Below are 21404 nucleotides of genomic sequence, written 5' to 3'. Positions count from 1 at the left end.
AATGATTTAGAAATTAGACTGGACCAATTGAAAGTTCGGTTTAATAATTTTTTAGTCGAACTAACCAATTCGGTTCATCTCTTACAACTATATAGAATACGACACGATATAAAACATGCTTATACACGAATTTTAAAACTTATAAAATACGAGAATATGCATATACATATATAATATATAAAGTATTTTTTAAATAAATCGTCATGATATTTTATTTTATTAGTATTAAAACGTAAATTAATTTTTTAGTTATTTTTAATATTTTATTTTAATTACATAAAATATTTAAAATAATTTTTTGTTTTAATAAATAATAATATATACTATTTTTAAATTTATTTCAATAATACATATTAAAAATATGATTAGAAATGCTTATGCATGATAATATTTAGGTGTGTATAAGCATTCAGATTAAATTTTTTTTTTATTAAAACAATGTTGGACACAGCAATATGCTTGTTAGACGAGTACGATGTCCAAAATGTATCCGATACGTGTATTCAACAACTGTGTTCGTACTTTATAGTTACCAACCAATTGAAAAAAAAAATTAAAAAAAATCCACTCCTCTACAAATTTTAACTTTTGCATCCATTTTCTTCAACTAAAGCATTTATTAAAAAAATATATTTTCCATTTTCTTTTATTTTCTTTTATTCATACAATAAATTTTGTTGTTTATATATATATATATATAATCTTTTCATTAATACTCCCTCATGCTTATTTTTAATGAAATTCTTATTATTTATTGTTTATATAAGGGGTTTTTTTATCGTTCTTGAAATTTTTTTGTATGGAGCTTTAATTTTTTTATTTTGTATAATGTTTCTACTAATTCCATGAGAAAGGCTAAATTAAATAAAAAAATTAATATAAAAACAATATTAGACTCATAAGTGATAAAAAAAATTATAGTTAAAAAAGTACTAAAAATATTAAAATTTGTTTAAATATCTAAAATAAAATGATAAGATAATATAAAATAATTGTTTAAATTCATTTTTTTTTATAAATTTTTCATCTAAAGTTAATTTTGAGTAATATAATTTAAATAATATTTAGTTTACTACAATATATTTTATATAAAAATTACTAAACATAAACTAACGTTTACAATAACTCACTTATAATCAAAATAAATTTTACAAAATTAATTTTATACTAACTTCTATTACAAATTTTAATCCAAATATACGCTAAGTATTCTAATAACTAACAAGTTTAGATGTATAAATAATATTTATAAAATTTAAATTTTAATGTATTTGATTTAAAAAATTACTTATTAGCAAAATCTAAAAGTGAGAATTTTTCTTAACAAGTGTAATAAATTACTTAAAATAGAATTGTATTTGAGGTTTTTGTTTGTAACTATGCGGTTTTTTTTTTTTTTTTTAGTTGATGGATTGGACAACCCCCAATTTTAGGTACACAACACACCCACACACTCTTCACATATTTTATCACACATTTTTTCCTCAATTACTTTCTCTAGGGTTTGAACCCTAGACCTTTAATGTGAAAAAGGGGATAGATGTCACTAGAACCAAGGCTCATTGGCAACTTATAGGTTAACTTTGGTGAACTATCAATAGTGGTTTCATGATTTAAAAAAAAAAATAAAAACGATAAATTATGCTTTCAATTTTTCATTTTTTAATGAATGAAATTATGTTCATTGGTGATTTTCTTTTTTTTTTGGTCTTGATGTTCATTGTTAAAAAAGAAAGACTTGACGGGTTTTTCAATTTAATTTTATTTGGAAGGCCATGTTTTTGAACTCCCATTTTGAAAACAAACAAACCCAAAGGACTGGATTCTCTAAGGGAGCCCATTTTGGAAACAAAGATAGATGGATAAATGCTCATCTTTAGCGAATGACATTTCATTTAGGTTAGGCCCATTATTTTGGAAGATAAAGAAGGATGTCAGACCGAAAGAAGAGAAGGGAATGAATGTGTGAGTGAGTGGCAGAGTGGGGGTGTGTGTGTTTGAACATAAAAAAAAGAGTATATACCTATTTTGGTTCTCAAAGAATTTTAGATTGGACACTTTAGTCCCTAATTAAAATTAATTACTCAATTGGTCTCTAACAATTAATTCCGTTAGTCACTTAGGTCCTTTAGTCTGTTAACTCTAACGGAGGACAAAATAGTCCCTGACAACTCTAACAGGGGACAAAATGGTCCCTGACAATTCTAACAATGGACAAAATAATTCCTGACCCCTTTATTCGAAAACGATACTGTTCTTCCCCAATTTTTATCATCTCTCGCATAACCCTAACATTCATACTCTCCTTCTTCACCTTCACAGTCTTCTTTTCCATCTTTTCCTTCATCCTCTTTAGCTCCAAGATTAAGCCATGGTATAATTGTCACACCTACCTCAACATGTCATGGACCACACACATCCTAAATCCTTGTGACTGGTACATCCACCTCCTCTGCACTTCACCCACCAAAAGCATCCACTTCCACGTCTTCGATAACATCACCTCCAACCCCGACACGTCCACGACATCCTCAAGACCAAGTTCCACAACTACTCCAAGGGCACGTCTTTCTCCACTATCCGACAAACAATATAAATTGTTGGACATTAGGACATCATGAGAAGATTCTCCTTCGACATCATATGCAAATTCTCATTTAAAATAGATATCGAGTGTTTCATTCCTTCTTTTCCAGAGTTCAAGTTGGCAGATAGCTTCGACCTCGCATCCAAGCTATCAGTACAACGAGCAATGTCGCCATTGCCACTCATATGGAAACTGAAGCGATTACTGAACATTGGTTTGGAGAAGAAGCGGAAGGAAGCGATCGGAGTGGTGGACAATGTGGTCATGGAGATGATAGGGCAGAGGAGGAGGGAGATGACAACGACGATGACAGGTCTTAACAAATCGGACTTGCTGTCTAGATTCATGGGATTCGTCGAAGACGATAACTAGTTGAGAGATATAGGCATTAGTTTTCCGAGTATGAATTGGTTGAGAACAAGTTGAGGATTTTTTTCTTGTGAACATTAAATGTATAGAGTGTTCATGGTGTAGTTTGAAGTTACAGTGTTAGACTGCTAGTGTTATGCGAGATATGATAAAAATTGGGAGAGAACAGTGTCATTTTCGAACAGAGGAGATCAGGGACCATTTTGTCCCCTGTTAGAGTTGTCAGGGACTATTTTGTCCTCCGTTAAAGTTAACGGAGTAAAGAACCTAAGTGACTGACGGAATTAATTGTTAGGGACTGTTCATACACTGGTCCAACACTAAGGCTCAGGTCCAAATACACCAAAAGGCCCAATCCAAAGATTGGCCTTCGTTATTCACCGACCTCTTTAGAAGAGGTCGGACTCAACACAGACTTCTTTCCAAAGAAGTCGGGCTCAAGAGATAGCTGGCAGATAACACTTATTCAAATAAGTAACTGCCCCTAAAATCTCTCTAACCACTTCTAGAAGCCATATCCCAACAATCCCTAGATAAAAGGGACGGTTATACACCTAAAAAGGTGGCACTACTCCAACGGTGGTTATTGGATCACCACTATAAATACCCTGACACCCCTCAGGTATCTCTAAGTTCCAATACATTCTAAACCTGATTAACCCCATGCTGACTTAGGCATCGGAGTGTCTTTGTAGGTACCACCCCCCATCTCTTGGAACACACAACTCGGAGGCGGCTCCCAGACGTAAACCAAGTCGGAGACCACACTCCTCCAGCGCTTGGGCTTCAAACAAGTCCAACCACCATCCGGTTCTAGGTAAGTCCCGGAACATTGGCGCCGTTGCCGGGGACCTGGAGCTCAACTCTTGATAATGGCGGATGATCAATAACATAGTCAGACAACCACTCGACATGAATAAGATGCAAGCATGTTAAAAAGAAGCTGGAATACAGTTTCTATGGATACCAGAAATCCCGTAAAAACTTCTCCCAATGGGCAGAGGATATCAAATAGGAATGATGATTCTACTTCTACAGTTAAATTGGATTAAAAGAGAAGAAAGCACCGTCCCAAGGCCATTGTAGAAAGCAAACCAAGATGAACTCGAAAGCCAATTGAATAAAAGAATTTTCAATTCAGAAAATTCAATTGGCAAAAGAAGTTACGTGAAAGAAAAAAAATAAAGAGGAAAAGGGAACGTGACTAATCCCAACCTCTTCGTGAAATAGGATGGACAATGGCATCTGTGCCAACTTACAATCTCGGAAAAATCCATGATACCCACTCATGAAATGGAACAGTTGCATGTTCCAAATACACAGCATCAGCCAATTTGAACACAACCCAATCCGACAACGGAGTGATGAATCCAGTTTTTTTCTCAGTGGATTCACCTGTCAATTACAACAGTGAATAACACAAAGAATTCTCATGGTACATCTTTCGTTGGTTGCTCACAAATTACATCACTGCCAATGAATATGGAAAGAAATATTCCTGTGGTAGAATTTGATGTTGTTTGCACACCAATAAAGATGGATGTCTTCCAGGAAGAAAACTGGAATCCGATCCAAAGGAAAAAGAAAGTCGGGGTGACAAAGGCCCAGTCTTCATTGGAGGGAATGATGGTTAGACTTTTCTTCAAAGGTCGGATGAGCCGGGAGCTCCCAAAGAAAATCCGACCTCTTTTAGAGAGCTCGTGAAGAAAAGTCCGACCTCTTTTAAAGGTCAGACTTTACAATAAGGTCGGATGAGTTGGGAGCTCACCAAAGAAAATCCGACCTCTTTTAGAGAGCTCATGAAGAAAAGTCCGACCTCTTTTCTAGGTTAGACTTTACAACAAGGTCGGATGAGCTGGGAGCTCACAAAGAAACTTCGACCTCTTTTAGATCCCACGAAGAAAGTCCGACCTCTTTTAAAGGTTAGACTCTACAATGAGGTCTAAAACCTCATTGCTCAGAAGAATCCGACCTCTTTAGATCCGACAAGGAAAAAATCCGACCTCGTTTTGGAGTCTGTAAAAAATCTGACCTCTTTCACGATCAACTCTACAATGAGGTCAAAAACCTCGAAGAATATCAAAAAGAGATTCCGACTTCTTTTAAAGATCAGAGTCTACAATGAGGTCGAAAACCTCCAAGCTTAGAAAGAAAATCCGACCTCTTTCCAAGCTTAGAAAGAAAAATCCGACCTCTTCTAAAGATCCAAGCTTATGAAGATAATTTGACCTCCTCTGAGGATTCAAGTCTACAAATAAAAATCCGACTTTCTTTAAGAGCTTACAAAGAAAAGTCCGACTTCTTTCTTGAGGTACAACTTCGAGAACCAGATCCCAAGCATAAATGGCCATGAGAAGGTCATACGAAGAAATTTCTCAACTGACAACCTCGTCTTGATCCAAAATGACATCGGACCAAAAGCGGACGAAGAAAAGCCAACACCAAAATGAAAAGATCCAACAAAGTCACTTAAGACTTGAAAAAGAACTACTACAACATACTCAACTTACTCGAAAACAATCTACCTAGATTGTGCCATGTTTACAACAAAAGGGATACTACAGCTAGAAAGCGCACCTTACTCCTTAATGCACACTTTTTCTGACTTGAAGTGATGAGATCCAAAGTGGCGTAAGAAGTTATAAATGCAAATTGTGGTCCGACCTCATTAAGCCACTTGTACTAAATCAAACTGGCAAGGGGCAAAGCCTAAAACGAATTGCACAAATAACTTAAGGACAACGTGATCATAATCAAACATCAACATGAAGAGGATATAAACCCGACGTCACAACAATTTGTTTAAAACAAATTGAGAAAGGATGGCGATTTATAAGAATGCCTCCTCAAGCCAAGAGATAAGTATCCGACCTTACTAAGTTGACACAACAAGTATAAAACAAGTTATCCGACCTCCCAAAAAGAGAGTCCAAAATAACTTGTAAAAGTCACATAGCAACAAATAGTAAGATTCAAGAATGGCATGACTGAATACTCGAGTCCGACTTTATGAAGCTCGACCTCGAGTAGGGGCACTGGCTTATCATGAAAGCTAAGTCCAAAATTATTAAAAACTAAAGACAACATTCTACAATGATGCTAGAGCACGAAAGAAGAACGTGACCCCCTTCCAGAAACCTGAGAGCAAACTCAGATAAGGAAAGAACTCTTGAGACAAAGGATGGCTACGAGATTCGCCGCAAAAGACCTCATCTTGATAAGAAAAAAATATCAGGCTACTGAGTTCGGGCGAATGAAAGCTAACAACAAAAAGGATAAGACCCTACAAGATTACTGAGATCTTAGGAAAAGGTTATTACAAGGTGACCGACTTAAACAGCACCGAGCTACCAAGGTCGTGGCATGCTTGTAACATGAAAAGGTACTATAGCTAAAAGCGAACTCTACTCCCTGATGTACTCTTTTTCCAACTTCATGATTTTTTCCCAAAAATTAAAGGATTTTTTCTGAAGAAGGGTTTTTAACGAGGCATCATAGTAGAGACTAAGGGATCATAGATAGTGAAAAACCCTTTGTAGCAGTAAAAGTACCTTCGCAAATACATAAAGATCTTTTATCTCTTATAAATTCCTTCTCGTTTTTCTTTCTTTCTACGAAACGCGCCGACTTAAGCTCGACAAAGCGTGAAAATCCCATGAACCGACCTAGATGGTCGTCAGGATAAAACGACGAGGTACAAGTCGGTGTAAAGAGGTTATAAAAGTCGATCGTAATAAACTCGGAAATTATCTGACTTACAAGTCGGAAAAACCAAGAAAAAAGTAAACGCATCACAAAAATAACCTAAATCATAAGAGCTCAATAAATCAAAAATTGAGTATAAGGAATACCAAAAAGAGATCAGGAAACCTATTGAAAGCACTAAGGCAAAAGGCTGTCCCGAGTTGTTAAGGAAAACTTAACTTAAAGAAAGGGACAGTCAGCCAAGAAAAAGGTTTTTCAAAACAAAGATCAAAAAAGTTTTTTCTAAGATTACTGAAATCTTAGAAAAGGGCTACTACAAAGTGTCTAACTTCGAGGGTGAAAAACTACCCAGGTCGTAACACACCTCCAACATAAGGAGATAAAACAATTCCTTATGAAATTGATTTTCTACAATTAACACACACCAATTGAAGCTCGATAAACCGCGAAAATCACGGGCCGATCATATAGAAATCGCCTGGATGAAGCGACGAGGAACCAATTGGTGGAAAGAAGTTACATATGCGAATTGGAAAGAAAACACCTCGAAACAGCTCGGGCCAAACGGGTTGAAAAAGTTGTGTTTAGAACAAGTCGCAAAAGTAACTTAACTAAATATGCCCCTTAAGGCATAAATACGATCTAACAACTCGATCCACACGGATAACAAATGGATCGTACAAAATCTCAAGCCCACAATCTCATCTCTACAAGTTCTAAAAATAAACGACCTAGTCGTATAAAATGGAACACTTTCATAAAAACAAGTTGTTCCAAGAAAACCCGTTCTAGCATTCACAACAACATAAGGATAACTTGGATTAAACGAGTTATGCCAGTCAACCATATTTTCAACGAAATTGTGTTAAGCACAAGTCGTGTCTATCTAAAAGCAAAGCTTTAAAAGTGATTTGTATCAAAATGAATCACTTCAACCAAACGACTCGTATAGAAACGAGTTAAAAAGGAAGGATTGTAAATGTTTCTAAACAAAATCGAAACGTAAAAACTATCCTCCAAAACAACTTGGATAAAACAAGTTGTATCATACACAAGGACGACAACCTTGTAAAAACTAGAAAGGGGAGGGAATAAGCATATAATCCCTTCACCTAAGCGCCAATTTATGCTCGACAAAGCGCAAAAATCACAAGCTGGCATTTTCAATGGTCGCTCGGATAAAGCGACGAGGTATAAATTGGTGTCCAATGGTTATAATACGGCTTGATGATTTAAAACAACTCAAGCCCATGAGTTGAACAAAATCGAGTAAAAAATAACCATATGATCTAAGTAATTTGTATTAAAATAAATTGCGCAAAACAACTTGATATATAACGAGTTGTGCTTCAAAAAAGTGACTTGTATAAAAAACAAGTCATCTAGAAAACTCAGAATGAATGAGTTCAACAAAAAAAGGCTTCATTCGAAAATCCTTTCTGCTTGATTGCTCGAGTCCGACTTCATAAAACTCGACCTCGAGCAGGGGCATAATGGATAAAGCAACGAAGTCTGATGGTTATAAAGATGATCTGATAATTTAAAAGGACTCAAAATAAACAATTTGTACTTGAAACAAGTTGTGAAGTCCTAAAAAACAGCTCGAATTTAAATGAGTTGTATGAAATTAGATCAAGAAATAGCCACGTTTTAATTAAACGATTTGAAATGAAACAAATCGTAAGACCTTAAAACTACTCGCATCGAACGAGCTAGATGAGGTTATACTAAAAAATACAAGTTTTGAAATAAACGATTTGTATCAAAACAAGTCGTAAGAAATCAGAATAAGTTTCAGAAAGGTGATTTGTATTAAAACAAGTCATGTATCCTCAAAACAACTCGAATTGAACGAGTTGTACGAAACTAGGACAAGAAATATTCTTTGGTTAAGTAAGATGTGCTAAAACCAATTATACAGAGCCTACAAGCCCGGGTTTAAATACTCGAATCCAACTCTTAAGAAAAAGAGATTGAACTTGAGTAGGGGCACTGTTCATACACTGGTCCAACACTAAGGCTCAGGTCCAAATACACCAAAAGGCCCAATCCAAAGATTGGCCTTCGTTATTCACACTTATTCAAATAAGAACTGCCCCTAAAATCTCTCTAACCACCACTTCTAGAAGCCATATCCCAACAATCCCTAGATAAAGGGACGGTTATACACCTAAAAGTGGCACTACTCCAACGGTGGTTATTGGATCACCATTATAAATACCCTGACACCCCTCAGGTATCTCTAAGTTCCAATACATTCTAAACCTGATTAACCCCATACTGACTTAGGCATCGGAGTGTCTTTGCAGGTACCACCCCCCATCTCTTGGAACACACAACTCGGAGGCGGCTCCCAGACGTAAACCAAGTCGGAGACCACACTCCTCCAGCGCTTGGGCTTCAAACAAGTCCAACCACCATCCGGTTCTAGGTAAGCCCCGGAACAGGGACCAATCGAGTAATTAATTTTAGTTGGGGACTAAAGTGTCCAGTCTGAAATTCTTTGAAGACCAAAATGGGTATATACTCTAAAAAAAAAGAAGGGAAAACTTCACTATTTTTCTCTATTCATAATACGGACAACTTTATACTAATAAACATGCTCGATGCCAAGGTCAAGGAGACAATTATATTTTTTAGGTTGTGAAGAAAATGAAGACAAATTACATAAATAGAAAATTGAAAATTTTTTTATTGTTTAGATAAAAAAAATAGAAGAGAAAATGAGAGAAAAAAATTGGAATATATACGAAATAATATATATATATATTTGTTTCAAGGTATTACATAAAATTAAGATAGATTCAAATTTGGAGGTGAGGATTAAATGTTTTTGGAAAAATTTTCAATTCGTTGAGATAGTGTTTTATCTGATGTTCTTGTCTCATACAAAGGATTTTAATGTCTAAATTAGTAAGAATTTTAGCATTATTTATGTGTCAGGGTATTTATAGAATAGCAATATTAGCTTGTTTTGCTTCTCAAATCGAGTCAGTTACAAGTTTTAGATCATCTCTAGTAGGAAATTCATCCAAGTTCTTGTTTATAGTCCACATGTCATAAAAAGTAACTCTACATTAGCTTCTGCGTCATATAAATAGGAGCTCAAAACATCTCTCTCTTCTCTATTAGGAGGAACTAACTTTAGTCTCTGTTGTGATCCCACTTAATTAATTAATTAAAATACTTGAAATTAATGTCATTAATTTTTTTCAATAATGTAATTTAAATTTATAAATTTAAAAATAATTCACTATTAAAAGATATTAATTTTAAATAAACTCATATATAATAATAATACACAATATATAATTTGGGGTTACACTAATTTGTCAAATTACTTAATACAAAGAAAAACATAATTAAGCTTTATAGTTGACGACAAGCATTGTGAAATTGCCATATGTGTTCAATCAAGTCCTCTTTCAATTGTCTATGATGCTGCCTATTTTGAAGTTGGGCATTTATTTGGAGAAATTGATGGTATGGTACAAAATCTTCTTCTCCCAGCTGAGGTTGTGATAAGCCATTTTCGACATCATCATACTCTAAGCCTTGAGCAAAATTTTTTGCATAAGTGTCTCTTTCATCCTCAACAATAATATTATGCAATATAATACAAGCTCTCATTATGTTGGCAAGCTTCTTCTTTTCCCAAAAACAAGCTGGACCACGTATAATTGCAAAGCGTGCTTGCAACACTCCGAATGCTCGCTCCACATCTTTTCTTTGCCCTTCTTGGTGTTGTGCAAATAACTTGCGTTTCTCCCCTTGTGGCTTTGAGATTGATTTGACAAATGTGGCCCATTCAGGATAAATATCATATGCTAAATAGTATCCCATAGTATAATTATTACCATTAGAATAATTTACCTCCGGAGCACGATCGTTTAGAATATCATCAAACATTGGAGAACGATCTAACACGTTGATATCGTTATTTGAACCAGAAACTCCAAAAAACGCATGCCATATCCAAAGGTCTAAAGATGCTACAACCTCAAGTACTATGGTTGCAACCCCACGATAACCACTCATGTACATACCTTTCCACGCCTTTGGACAATTTTTCCATTGCCAATGCATGCAGTCAATGCTACCCAACATGCCAGGGAAGCCATGACCCTCCGCCATTTGTAGCAGGCGTTGTACGTCATTTGGTTTGGGTTTTCAAAAGTATTCATTCTCGAACACCGAAATGACACCTTCAACAAATTTTTCCAAGCATTCAATTGTAGTGCTCTCACCTATGCGCACATAATCATCAACAGCATCAGCTCCTACGCCATATGCTAACATCCGTATCGCAGCGGTACATTTCTGGAGTGGCGACAAGCCTCTTTTTCCAGTTGCATCAACCCTCTGTTGAAAATACGGATAGACGTTTGAGAGAGCGTCTGCTATCCGAAGGAACACATGTCTTCTCATTCGAAATCTCCGTCGAAAAATGTCAGCATTATACACCGGTTCATCTGCAAAGTAATCTTGAAAAAGGTGATCATGTCCTGCTTCTCGATCTTTGTTGATCCATCTACGAGTAATTGGGATAGAGCTTCTATCGATATCTTCTTCTTCTGAATCTTGGAGTAAACACTCATTGATCCAATTATCTATGACTGTGTTATCTTGCCGTTTTCTTTTACTATACAAAACCTCGTTAAACATATCATCAAAATTTCTAACCATATTTAGAAATGTAATTTTTAGTTCTCTTTCGAGGTGAGAAACAAGAGTTGAAGTGGAATTACAGAGTCATTGATAGTTGATATTTATAAGTGTGTCTGCAATAATAAGGGCTAGTTTTACAACAGCTAGTTTTGCAACGGCTAGTTTTGCAACAGCTAGTTTTGCAACGGTCACTTTCATGAACAATAAGGGCACAATAATATTGACTAATTTAAAAACTTACATCATAAATAAATAAAACAAACTATATCATAAACCAGTAATACGCAATAAAAATAAGAACATACTACATAACTCTACGAATACAAGGAACCATTAAGTAAACCACTTGGCGATTATTTTCTCACATGCAATCTCATGAAGAGCTCGTAGTTTTTCACTCATTGTAGACGTGTCAGCATTAAGTATTTGCATATCCATCTCCCTTTCCCTTTCCTTGGCCATCCTTTCCATTTCCCTTTCTTTTACTTTTATCTCCATTTCTTTAATATACCTCTGAGTTTGTAATTCTTTTATCTCCATTTCTTTAATATACCTCTGAGTTTGTAATTCTTTTTCCTTCTCCTCTTCTCTTTCTTTTTCTCTATCCATTAGTTCCTTTTCTCTAACATTCTTAATATCTTCCATGAGAGATAATTTTTTGACAACCGATTATTTTCTTTCGCTAAAATCTTCAGACATCTGTGCTTTTCCCTTACCTTTTCGCTTGCTCTTCTTTGATCCTTGTGGGTGAACGGGAGAGTCCACACCGGGTTCGTCAGCCAATGGTGTTTCTGGGTTTGATGAGGATGAGTATGCTCCAGTTGCACTAACCTTGGTTTTCTTTGAGCCGCCACTCTGTGTAGGTAGTTGGCTTCTCCATTTTTACTCCAACCAAAGCATGTTCCAATGCCTCTCAAAAGTGAATTTTTGACCATAATTTGTGGAATAAAGTTTATAAGCCAACTCCTTTATGTCATCAGCGTTCGAATCACTCCTTATGTTTTGACTAACTTGATCGTAGCAACCAGCAAATTGTGCAACAGCCTTGTTGATCTTATACCATCGTTTCTTACATGCAACTACCCCCTTGTCATGTCAAAACAAAATTTTACACAGTAGCTATGAATTCGACTCCAAAATATTTCTCCCTTTTGATCAGTACCAACTACAGGGTCAGTTGAAATATTTAACCACGCACTGATCAACATCTCATCCTTTTTCCAATGCCAGTGTTGAATACTATCTTGCCTCCGATCTTTGATATCATCATCATTGAGGTCGATAGCATCTAATCCATGAGGGTTAGAAAAATCAAAATATTGTGAATTTGGACTAGATTGTATAGGAGTTTGAGAGGATGGGTTAGAAGAGCTACCAACACGAAATGAGTTATGTCTTGATGCACTGAATTGAGTTGAAAACGGCAAGGAAGTTGGAGTAACATTTTTGATAGAGGGGTTAAATATGGATGAAAATGAAAAATGGGTGTTTGTGAATTTTGATTTTGCGGTTGGAATATAGGAAATTGATTATTATAAGGAGCTTGAAATTTGAAATTAGAAAGATTTTGTGGATTTGGATTTTGAAATGTATTCGGTAGTGTGAACATTTGATTTGGAACTTGAGAGTTTGAGGTTTGAGATTGTTGGGTATTTGGAATTTGAGGAAAGTTTTGTAAGTAATTGAAGAAAGAATTGAGTTGGTTTGGATCCATTTTTTCGAACAAAAAATAATAGTAGTAGAACTTTGATTTCGTAAACTTGGAAGAAGATGAGGAAGAGTAGTAAAGAGTGTGAGAATAGAAGTGTATCTAAGTGGTATATATAAAATAACAAAATATTAATTTATTAATAATAACGGTAACATAGTAACAACTAGTTTCCAACGGCTAATTTTACAACGGCTAGTTTTGCAACGGCTAATTTAATATGATAATATAAATTATTAATTAAATAAAATTTAATCATTTAATTAATTAATTATTATAATTATTAATAAATTAAATATGATTTAATTATGTTATATAATTAATTATATTAAATAATTAAATCATATTTAATTTATTAATAATTAATTAATTATGTAAAGTAAACTATATATATAACGTTAATGTGTTATGTATATGAAGTATACTATATATATAACGGTCAGCTCAATACATATGTATATAAAGTATTAATTTTATTAATAAAATATTTTTTTTTTGAGAGAGAGAGAGTCCCTCTGAGCAGGGCTTCTATTGCTCCGAACTTTGTGAAGGAACTCGCTTTTGATTTACTCCAATGGTAGATCCTCACTTTTTACTGACACACAGTAAATGAGGTTCAAAGTTTTTCTACCATTGAAATTTCTCTTAGAGACACGTATTCAAACAAGTTTGATCTATGTAGACTAAGTCTCCTATATTGGGCTCTACGTTATTGTGCCAATTTTGTTAGGTCCAATTTCAAACATAACTTATATGTTAAGATTGAAATAGGCTAAGTTTATATGGATTCGAGTTTCAAGCCGAACAAAAAGAAAGGAATGAACGAGTGGGGGAAGCAAAAATCATTTTAACGACAGCAAAAAATTAAGAAATCTTACAAACTGCTATTATGGAAGTAGGAGAAGATTGGATTATCTAGAAAAGTGAGAGGGACGGCAGGTTCATGGTGGCTTCCGGCTACAAAACAGTTTTTCGAATGGTGCATTCTCCAATTAGCCAATTATCCGATCTGTGCAGGAAAAAGAGACTATGGAATTTGTTGTGGGAACTCCAATGTTCGCCGAAGATTAAGATATTCCTATGAAAAACTTTTCATGACAGCATCCCAGTTCGTCGTCGACATCATGAAAGGCTACCAGCAATTCTAGAAATATGCCCTAGATGTAACAATTTGGGAAAAAAACGTAAATCACTGCTTAATTGATTGTCCAAAGTCACAAGAAATTTGGCAGCAGTCAGACGTGGGAGCTTACTTGATACAAAATAGCTCAGAGAAATTTTGTGTGCGATGGAGCCGGTTCATGGAAAAAGCACGACGAAGACATCATTGGAGAAAAAATTCAGCATTGGCAGCAATTATTCTATGAAAAATTTGCACTACGAGAAATGTTCTTGTCTTTGAGAACAAAAGCACTTCACCAGATTTGATTATCACTTTAGCGCATGAATTCATGGAGGAGGTCCAGAAGAGAAATGAAACTTAATATGTGTGTTTAGTCATGTTTCGTTAAAGATATGTTAATTGTTTGAAAATTCCTTTCTTACATTGCGTATGGTTGTCCAATGTGGACCCACAACTTTTATTTATTTTCTTTTAATAAATAAATACCACTTTACCTTTGAAACAAAAAAGAGTAACTAAAATATTTTCTGTTTATACCCTGTCCAGCAAAACGAAAGCCAGGTCCAATAACGCAAAAAGGCCCACCAATAAAGATGAACTTCGTGATAAGCCCGATCACCTCTTTAAAGAGGTCGGACAACCACTTAGAGGCCCAACTCTACTTGGCCTAACAAGTAACTGTCTCCTTAAGATTCTTCTACTATCTCTATCTTTTCTAGAAAGAAGATCCCAACAAACTCTCAAAATAAAAAAAACGCTTATCTATCAGAAAAGATAGAACTATTCCAACAAATGTAGTTATTTTTTCTACTATAATACACTGGAGTCCTCAGGTATAATTCACGTTCTAATCTACTAAAAACCTGCTAAAAGCCCTTACTAACTTAAGTATCGGAGTCTCTTGCAGGTACCACCCCTACTTCTCATGAGGAACTCGGACAAGCGACACCTCGAAATCAAAAAGCACTTCGAAATCAAAGAGGTCGGACACTGCCATATTAAGGATTCTAAACCTCACATTCAGAACCCAAATCAACGTTTCAAGTAACTCTCGAAATATTTTCATACTGCAATCCTTTTTTGTTTGAGTTTTCCAGTTGATTGAGGAGAGAAAATTTTATGTGTGGGACCATCATAATTTTTTTATTCTCTTCTACTGTTCATACTAAACCAAACCAAGTGAAAATCAATTTTTTTAATCTTTTTCTTTCTGAAATTCTTTTTTACTATTTCTCTTGATCCAGAGGTTTGTTAATGTGGCTAAAATTTTTATATATGAATAATTTTAATGTGAAATACAAAAATATTTGATCATTTTGGTGTTCTACACAGTTGTGGTAGTAGCACAAAACGTCACTGACGTTTTATAATAAAAAAAAATTTTTAATCATAAAAGAACAAAACATTACTGACGTTTTGTAATAAAAAATATTATTTTAATTATTAAAACACAAAACGTCACTGACGTTTTGTTAAAAAAATTATTATTTTAATTGAAAAAACACAAAATGTCACTGACGTTTTGTAAATAACCATAGTTGTGTTTAACACACAGTTTGGTTCATGATGAAGGATTTCCCCTCTAGTAATACAATATTAAAAAGAAAAAGTTCTTGTTAATGTTTCCTAATGAGGAAGGGTTTGTTTTGTGGAAACGTGATAACAGTTAGAAAATGAAGATAATTGTTCACTATTTAGTGGACCATTAACATTATCAAGAATGCCGAGGCACCAAGTTGTTGAACAAACAAACCTATATATATTTATGTGCATCTACTATATGTATCTGATGAATTGTGTAATTCAGGCTTCAACATTGGTTGGACCATTCTCATCTCATCTTTCTATTGGTAACAAAATGCTACTCTCTAGTTTCTGCTACTTATTATATGCAAAAACCATAATCTACGGGACAAAATCTCGTTTGCCATTTAAAAAGAAAAAAAAAAAGTTCCATTGGCACAACAGTATAATATATAATCACGTGATTGATTTTTCTAACATATATGGGGGCAGTGAAATGCATAATATATACAAGCTGCTTGATGCTGGATACTTCAATTATATATATAGAGATCAGTCAATGATAACCACCCTTGGGCTGAATAAATATTAAATAAATTTGAGTATAAACTTGTGCAAATTAAAGTAATTGATATTATAGTGTTAAGATCCCAAATATACTTTATAAAGGGTACTGTGTATCTAATGAGGAAAATAGTTTTTATTTTTTAATAATGAGAAGAATAAATTTAAAAATAATGCTATACATCTATTTATTAATTAAATTTGATTAAATTAGTCTAACATAATAAAAATCAATTATAACTAATATTATTTTAAGTCTTATTACTTTATTTAATTAGACTTTATTTATAAAAAAATTTTGATACTAGCATTACTCTAAATTTAAACCCTATAATAATGGCCATCATTATCATGATTCATAAAGTAAGATGGTGAAAATTATATAACTAAAACTTTAATTTCTTAAAGAAGTATAGATAAATAATTTTTAACTAGTCAATTTTAAATAATTATAATTAATAATTATTAATTTATATTTTCTAAAAAAATAAAATTTAAATATTCACTAATTAATGACCATTAATTAGTATGAGATACAGTTCAAAAACACGTGTTATTATCTACCAGAATTATTTCCTAAAATATTCTTAACCTTCAAACATAATGTTTTTTTTCTCATGAACATAAAATTTCTAAGGCAAAACCCAACTAATTTATTTATTTATTTTTTCGGTGGGGCATGGTGAAAACTACTATATATATGCATAAATAGCTAAACTCAATGTTAAGATCACGATATATATGCATGAAATTAATGGGTTGCAGTATATGTATTCAACAGCAAACCAAACTCATCATAAACATTGGAACTAATTAATCACAATAATGTTTAGGAGGCAACAAAAATTAGCTCAAATAATGAAAATGATTTTATTTAATATTTATTAATTATCGTTAGAATAATGGTATAATTTTAAATATAATATATATGTAACTTGAATATTATGTGTATAAAATTATAAATATTATGTTATATAAAATAATTTTAGACAGAAACGGACCCAGGCTATACAGGAGGGGGCACTTGCCCCCACTAAAAAAAAATAATTCTATATATATATATTTTTAATATAATTATATTTTTTGTCCTCACAAAAATTTATAAAATTGTCTTAAAATTTATGTTAAAAATAATTTTTTATTAAATTAAATATTTAATAATATTTATTTTATTAAATTTAATTTAATATAAAAATAAAAAATAAGTAAATAAATTAACTCAATAAAAAATTAATGAATAATGTTAATATAATTTTTAAAACTTATTAATTAGTTAATTACCAAACTAAAATTCAGTTTTTTAAATATAAGTAAAATTATTAATTTTTTTCTTCAAAAATTAGTTGAAATAAGAAAAAATAATATTTATCTATTAATTAATATTTTTTATTTTAAAATTATATAATAATTTTTAATTTTTTTCTTAAATAATCTTGCTTGCAACAACTATTTTAGATTAAAAAGTATTTTATGTCATAAATATTATAACAAATAAATTTTTTAATCCAATGGGTGGTAATTAATATTTAAAAATTATAATGAGTAGTAGAATAATTATTTAAAAATATAGAAGTTAATTTTGATATGTTAAAATATGTATATTTTTTAACATAGTCATTTAATTAAATTTATTCTTTTAGATAACTATTTAGGTGATAAATGTAAAAAATTATATTTTTTAATTATAATACATAATTAAATAGATACATAAAATCTTTAATAAGATAGCATATCAAAATTAAATTAAAAATGTATAAAAAATGTAATTATTTAAAAAAAATAATTATAAATTAAGTTTCTATTATTTTATATAAACATACTTTTTATATATTCGTTTTTTTTATTTACTATTTATATATAAATCTAGTTTCAAATTATAAATACTAGCGTATCAATAAGCGCTAACGTGTCAATTAATTCACTCTTTTTCTTATTGAATGTGTATAAAAATAAATAAAAGTAAAGTTAGATAGAATGACAAGTTATTTAAAATTTAATTAAGATATTTTAAATTTAAAATGACAAGTTAGTTAGTTAGATATTTTTGCCCCCACTTCTAAAATTTTCTGGGTCCGTCACTGATTTTAGATATTATTTTTTTTAACATTACCAAATTAATAAAGATACTATGGGTACACGTATACATATTAGAATAATACTACACATCTAAATCTTTTTATAAATTAAATTTAATTAAGTTAAACAATAAAATTTTGAATAATACTAGTCATAATTGATTTTTGCTGTATTAAATCAACTTGGTTGAATTTGATTAATAGAAAAACTTAAATATGTATTGTTCATACACTAGCCCAACAGATAAAAGCCATACCCAATAACACAAAAAGGCCCACCAGTAAAGATGGACTTCACCAAAAATTCGACCTCTTTAAGGAGGTCGGATATCAACGCAGAAGTTCAGCTCTACTTGATTTAGACGAGTAACTGCCTCCATATATTTCTTCTCTACGTCTAGAAGGGGCAGACTCCCAAGATAAAAGGAATAATTATTTATTAGAAAAGATAGAACTATTCCAATCAAAGTGGTTATCTATTCTATTATAAATACATTCGCACTCCCAAGTACTTAAACATTGGAATCTGACAAAGAATTTGGATAGGCGGTACCTCAATACTAAAAAGGTCGCACTTCAAGAGATTTGAACCTCACGTTCAAGTCCAAATCAACGTTTCAAATAATCCTCGAAATATGTAGTATTATTCTAATTATTATTGACATTATTCAAGTAAAATACGATTTTACTTTGGAAAGACCGAGAAGAGACAACATGATATTCTATGCTCAATTAAAAATACCAATTGACAATGGTAAATGCATGTGTTATATATAGAAATCTCACTCAATTTGGTTTTTAAACTATCATTATTCAAAAGAAAAATATAGGATACTAATATACTATTGTTAATTTATTGTCAATAATAATTAATTATTATATTTTAAATACATGTATAAAAAAATATATCTAAAAAATACATCTATAAAGACATTTTTATTAAACATAGTCATAAAAAAAGATATTTTTATTAGACACATCCATAAAAATACTTCTATTAAACACAATTATAAATAAAAATTGGCAAAAGTTGATAGATATGTTGTTGGTAACTTAGCCAGATTGTTCTTCAAATTTCGCAAAACCCGTACTAATCGTTAATGCAATAATTAATGTATCATAATAAAACTCTCAACACCTTTTCAATCTCCAAACCTAACTTTTTGTTTGGGTTTTTATTACACCATCATAGTTGATGGGATATTGCAACACTTACCCTGAATAACTGGCTTAAAAAGAAAGAATGTAAGAAAAAAGGAAACAACAAGAATAAGCAAAACGAAGGGCCAAAATAGATGTGCTGTCAATGTAAATGGTCAAAATAGTAATTATGTTTTCTTTGTGAATCAATAGTAACTGATTCTCTCTGTATATTTTTTTACCATTCAAAGCAAATTTCCCGCTTCTTTATACGTTGTGAATCTTTCGGGGTCCAACAAGCAATGATTTCAGTTCACTGAATTTATATACTTCTGCCATATGATCCATGAATATCTTAGAAGTTCCTTTATATTATTGTTTTATGTTATTTGTAAATATTTAAAAAAAATAAAATTATTATATACCTTTTTATATAAGATAGGTCAGTTCAAATGTTAAAGATTCTATATATAGCAGCTATTAACCTTGATATATTTCTATTTATGATACATTGTAATGATAATTGAAGCTCATAGTAAAATTAAAGCTTTAATTTATTTAGGATAGGAAATTGAAACAGTCATTCATTCTTTTTGTTGGCAGCATGAACAATAGAAAAATAAAAATACAAAGAGGGATTCATAGAATATATATGATTCTTATGATAACTAAGTAATATATATATATCTATATATATTCTCATGCCACTGTATTAGCATTTCCTGACATTAAAATATTACTACGGATTATATGATGGGAAAAGGTATTTGGTTACGAAAATCGGTCCGAAATTAGAGGTTGATGATGATAGTGTTCGGGCATTAATTTAGCTTTAGATTCTTAAGCCTGCAATCAGAAAAGAAAAGGTATAAATTAAATTATTAATTACATAGATTCGGGAAGATCAAATAATATACTTACTCTATGCAGAGTTGGTACGTATATATAATAACTTAGCTATGGTTGAATTTAATGACCTTACTATTTATATGTGCACACATGGCATTTTCTTATAGAATGCAAATATAGACATTTTAAGTAAAATAGTGTTAATTAAATATTTAAAAGCCTTAGTACGATCTAGTAAAGATAAAAATTAAGTTACATTTTTTTGTAAATAATTAGAGCATACATTGTTTAAAAAAAAAAATAGAAAATGCAAAGTTGTCAATATAAAGAAATTTTCTTAAAAAAAAAGTAATTTATGAAAAACATATAAAAAAATAAATAATTTATCTTTTATACCATAAAAATATATAAGAAGTGTAAAGAAAAAAAATAGTAAAAATATCTTTTTTTTTTTTATCTAAATTGTGGAAGAAACAAAAATCACATATCCAATTAATTAAATAGTTGTGAAATTAAAGCTTATGGAATATGGAGATTATGTTGTTACCTATTGTTGTCATGTTCTTGTTGAGAGGTTGGATTAAGATTTTTGTTGTACGGAAATGGAACTTGGCCAGATTCAATGAACTTAATATCTCGAAGAAGAAGCTCATAGTGGGTCTTGACGTCGTCCGGGGTCTTGCCGCCGCCAACAGCGTTGGCGACGTTATTCCAACGGTCAGGAGTGTCCTTGTCATAGACAGCCAGTGCCCTCTCAAAGGCCTTGTTGTCCTTAGCACTCCATGAACCTGAGGCCGACATTGATGCCATTCTTCTTCTAGAGGAAAAGATAGAAGAAGAAGAGAAGTATATATGTTATGGTTATTGTTGAGAAAAGGGTGGGAAATGCTTGATGCTATTTATAGGGAGTAGTAGTGTGGGGTAGTGCCAGCTTTGCACCAAAAATGAAAGCGCTATTTGCATGATTTGTGTCCTTAGGAGCCACGGAAAGGAACAATATAATCACCATCCATTATTCTATGTATGAGAATCGGTATCTATCTTCATCTATTCTTCCCACACTAGAAACTAACTACTTCAATTCAATACATC

The 21404-nt window shown here is 32.2% G+C and overlaps 3 protein-coding genes across 3 annotated transcripts; all 3 read right to left on the bottom strand.

Moving 5' to 3' along the window:
• Positions 1-10030: 10030 nt before the first annotated feature.
• Positions 10031-10795, bottom strand: LOC130957715 (uncharacterized). The gene has a single exon (XM_057884559.1). It carries the CDS (start codon positions 10793-10795, stop codon positions 10031-10033), a length of 765 nt encoding a protein of 254 aa, XP_057740542.1.
• A 36-nt stretch (positions 10796-10831) lies between these two features.
• On the bottom strand, positions 10832-11347 carry LOC130957714 (uncharacterized). Its single transcript, XM_057884558.1, has one exon. The coding sequence runs from the start codon at positions 11345-11347 to the stop codon at positions 10832-10834; it is 516 nt and encodes a 171-aa protein (XP_057740541.1).
• Positions 11348-20031: 8684 nt separating this feature from the next.
• LOC130958061 (transcription factor RADIALIS-like) lies at positions 20032-21167 on the bottom strand. The gene is made up of 2 exons (XM_057884950.1): positions 20860-21167; positions 20032-20309 (listed from the first exon to the last, which is right to left on the bottom strand). The coding sequence occupies exons 1-2, from the start codon at positions 21120-21122 to the stop codon at positions 20285-20287; spliced, it is 288 nt and encodes a 95-aa protein (XP_057740933.1). The 5' UTR covers positions 21123-21167; the 3' UTR covers positions 20032-20284.
• Between the last annotated feature and the right edge of the window lie 237 nt (positions 21168-21404).

The sequence above is a fragment of the Arachis stenosperma genome, chromosome 10 (genome assembly GCF_014773155.1).
Source record: "Arachis stenosperma cultivar V10309 chromosome 10, arast.V10309.gnm1.PFL2, whole genome shotgun sequence".
Taxonomy (NCBI): domain Eukaryota; kingdom Viridiplantae; phylum Streptophyta; class Magnoliopsida; order Fabales; family Fabaceae; genus Arachis; species Arachis stenosperma.
The sequence above is the reverse complement of the archived record's forward strand: the minus strand, read 5'-3'. Positions and strand labels throughout refer to the sequence as shown.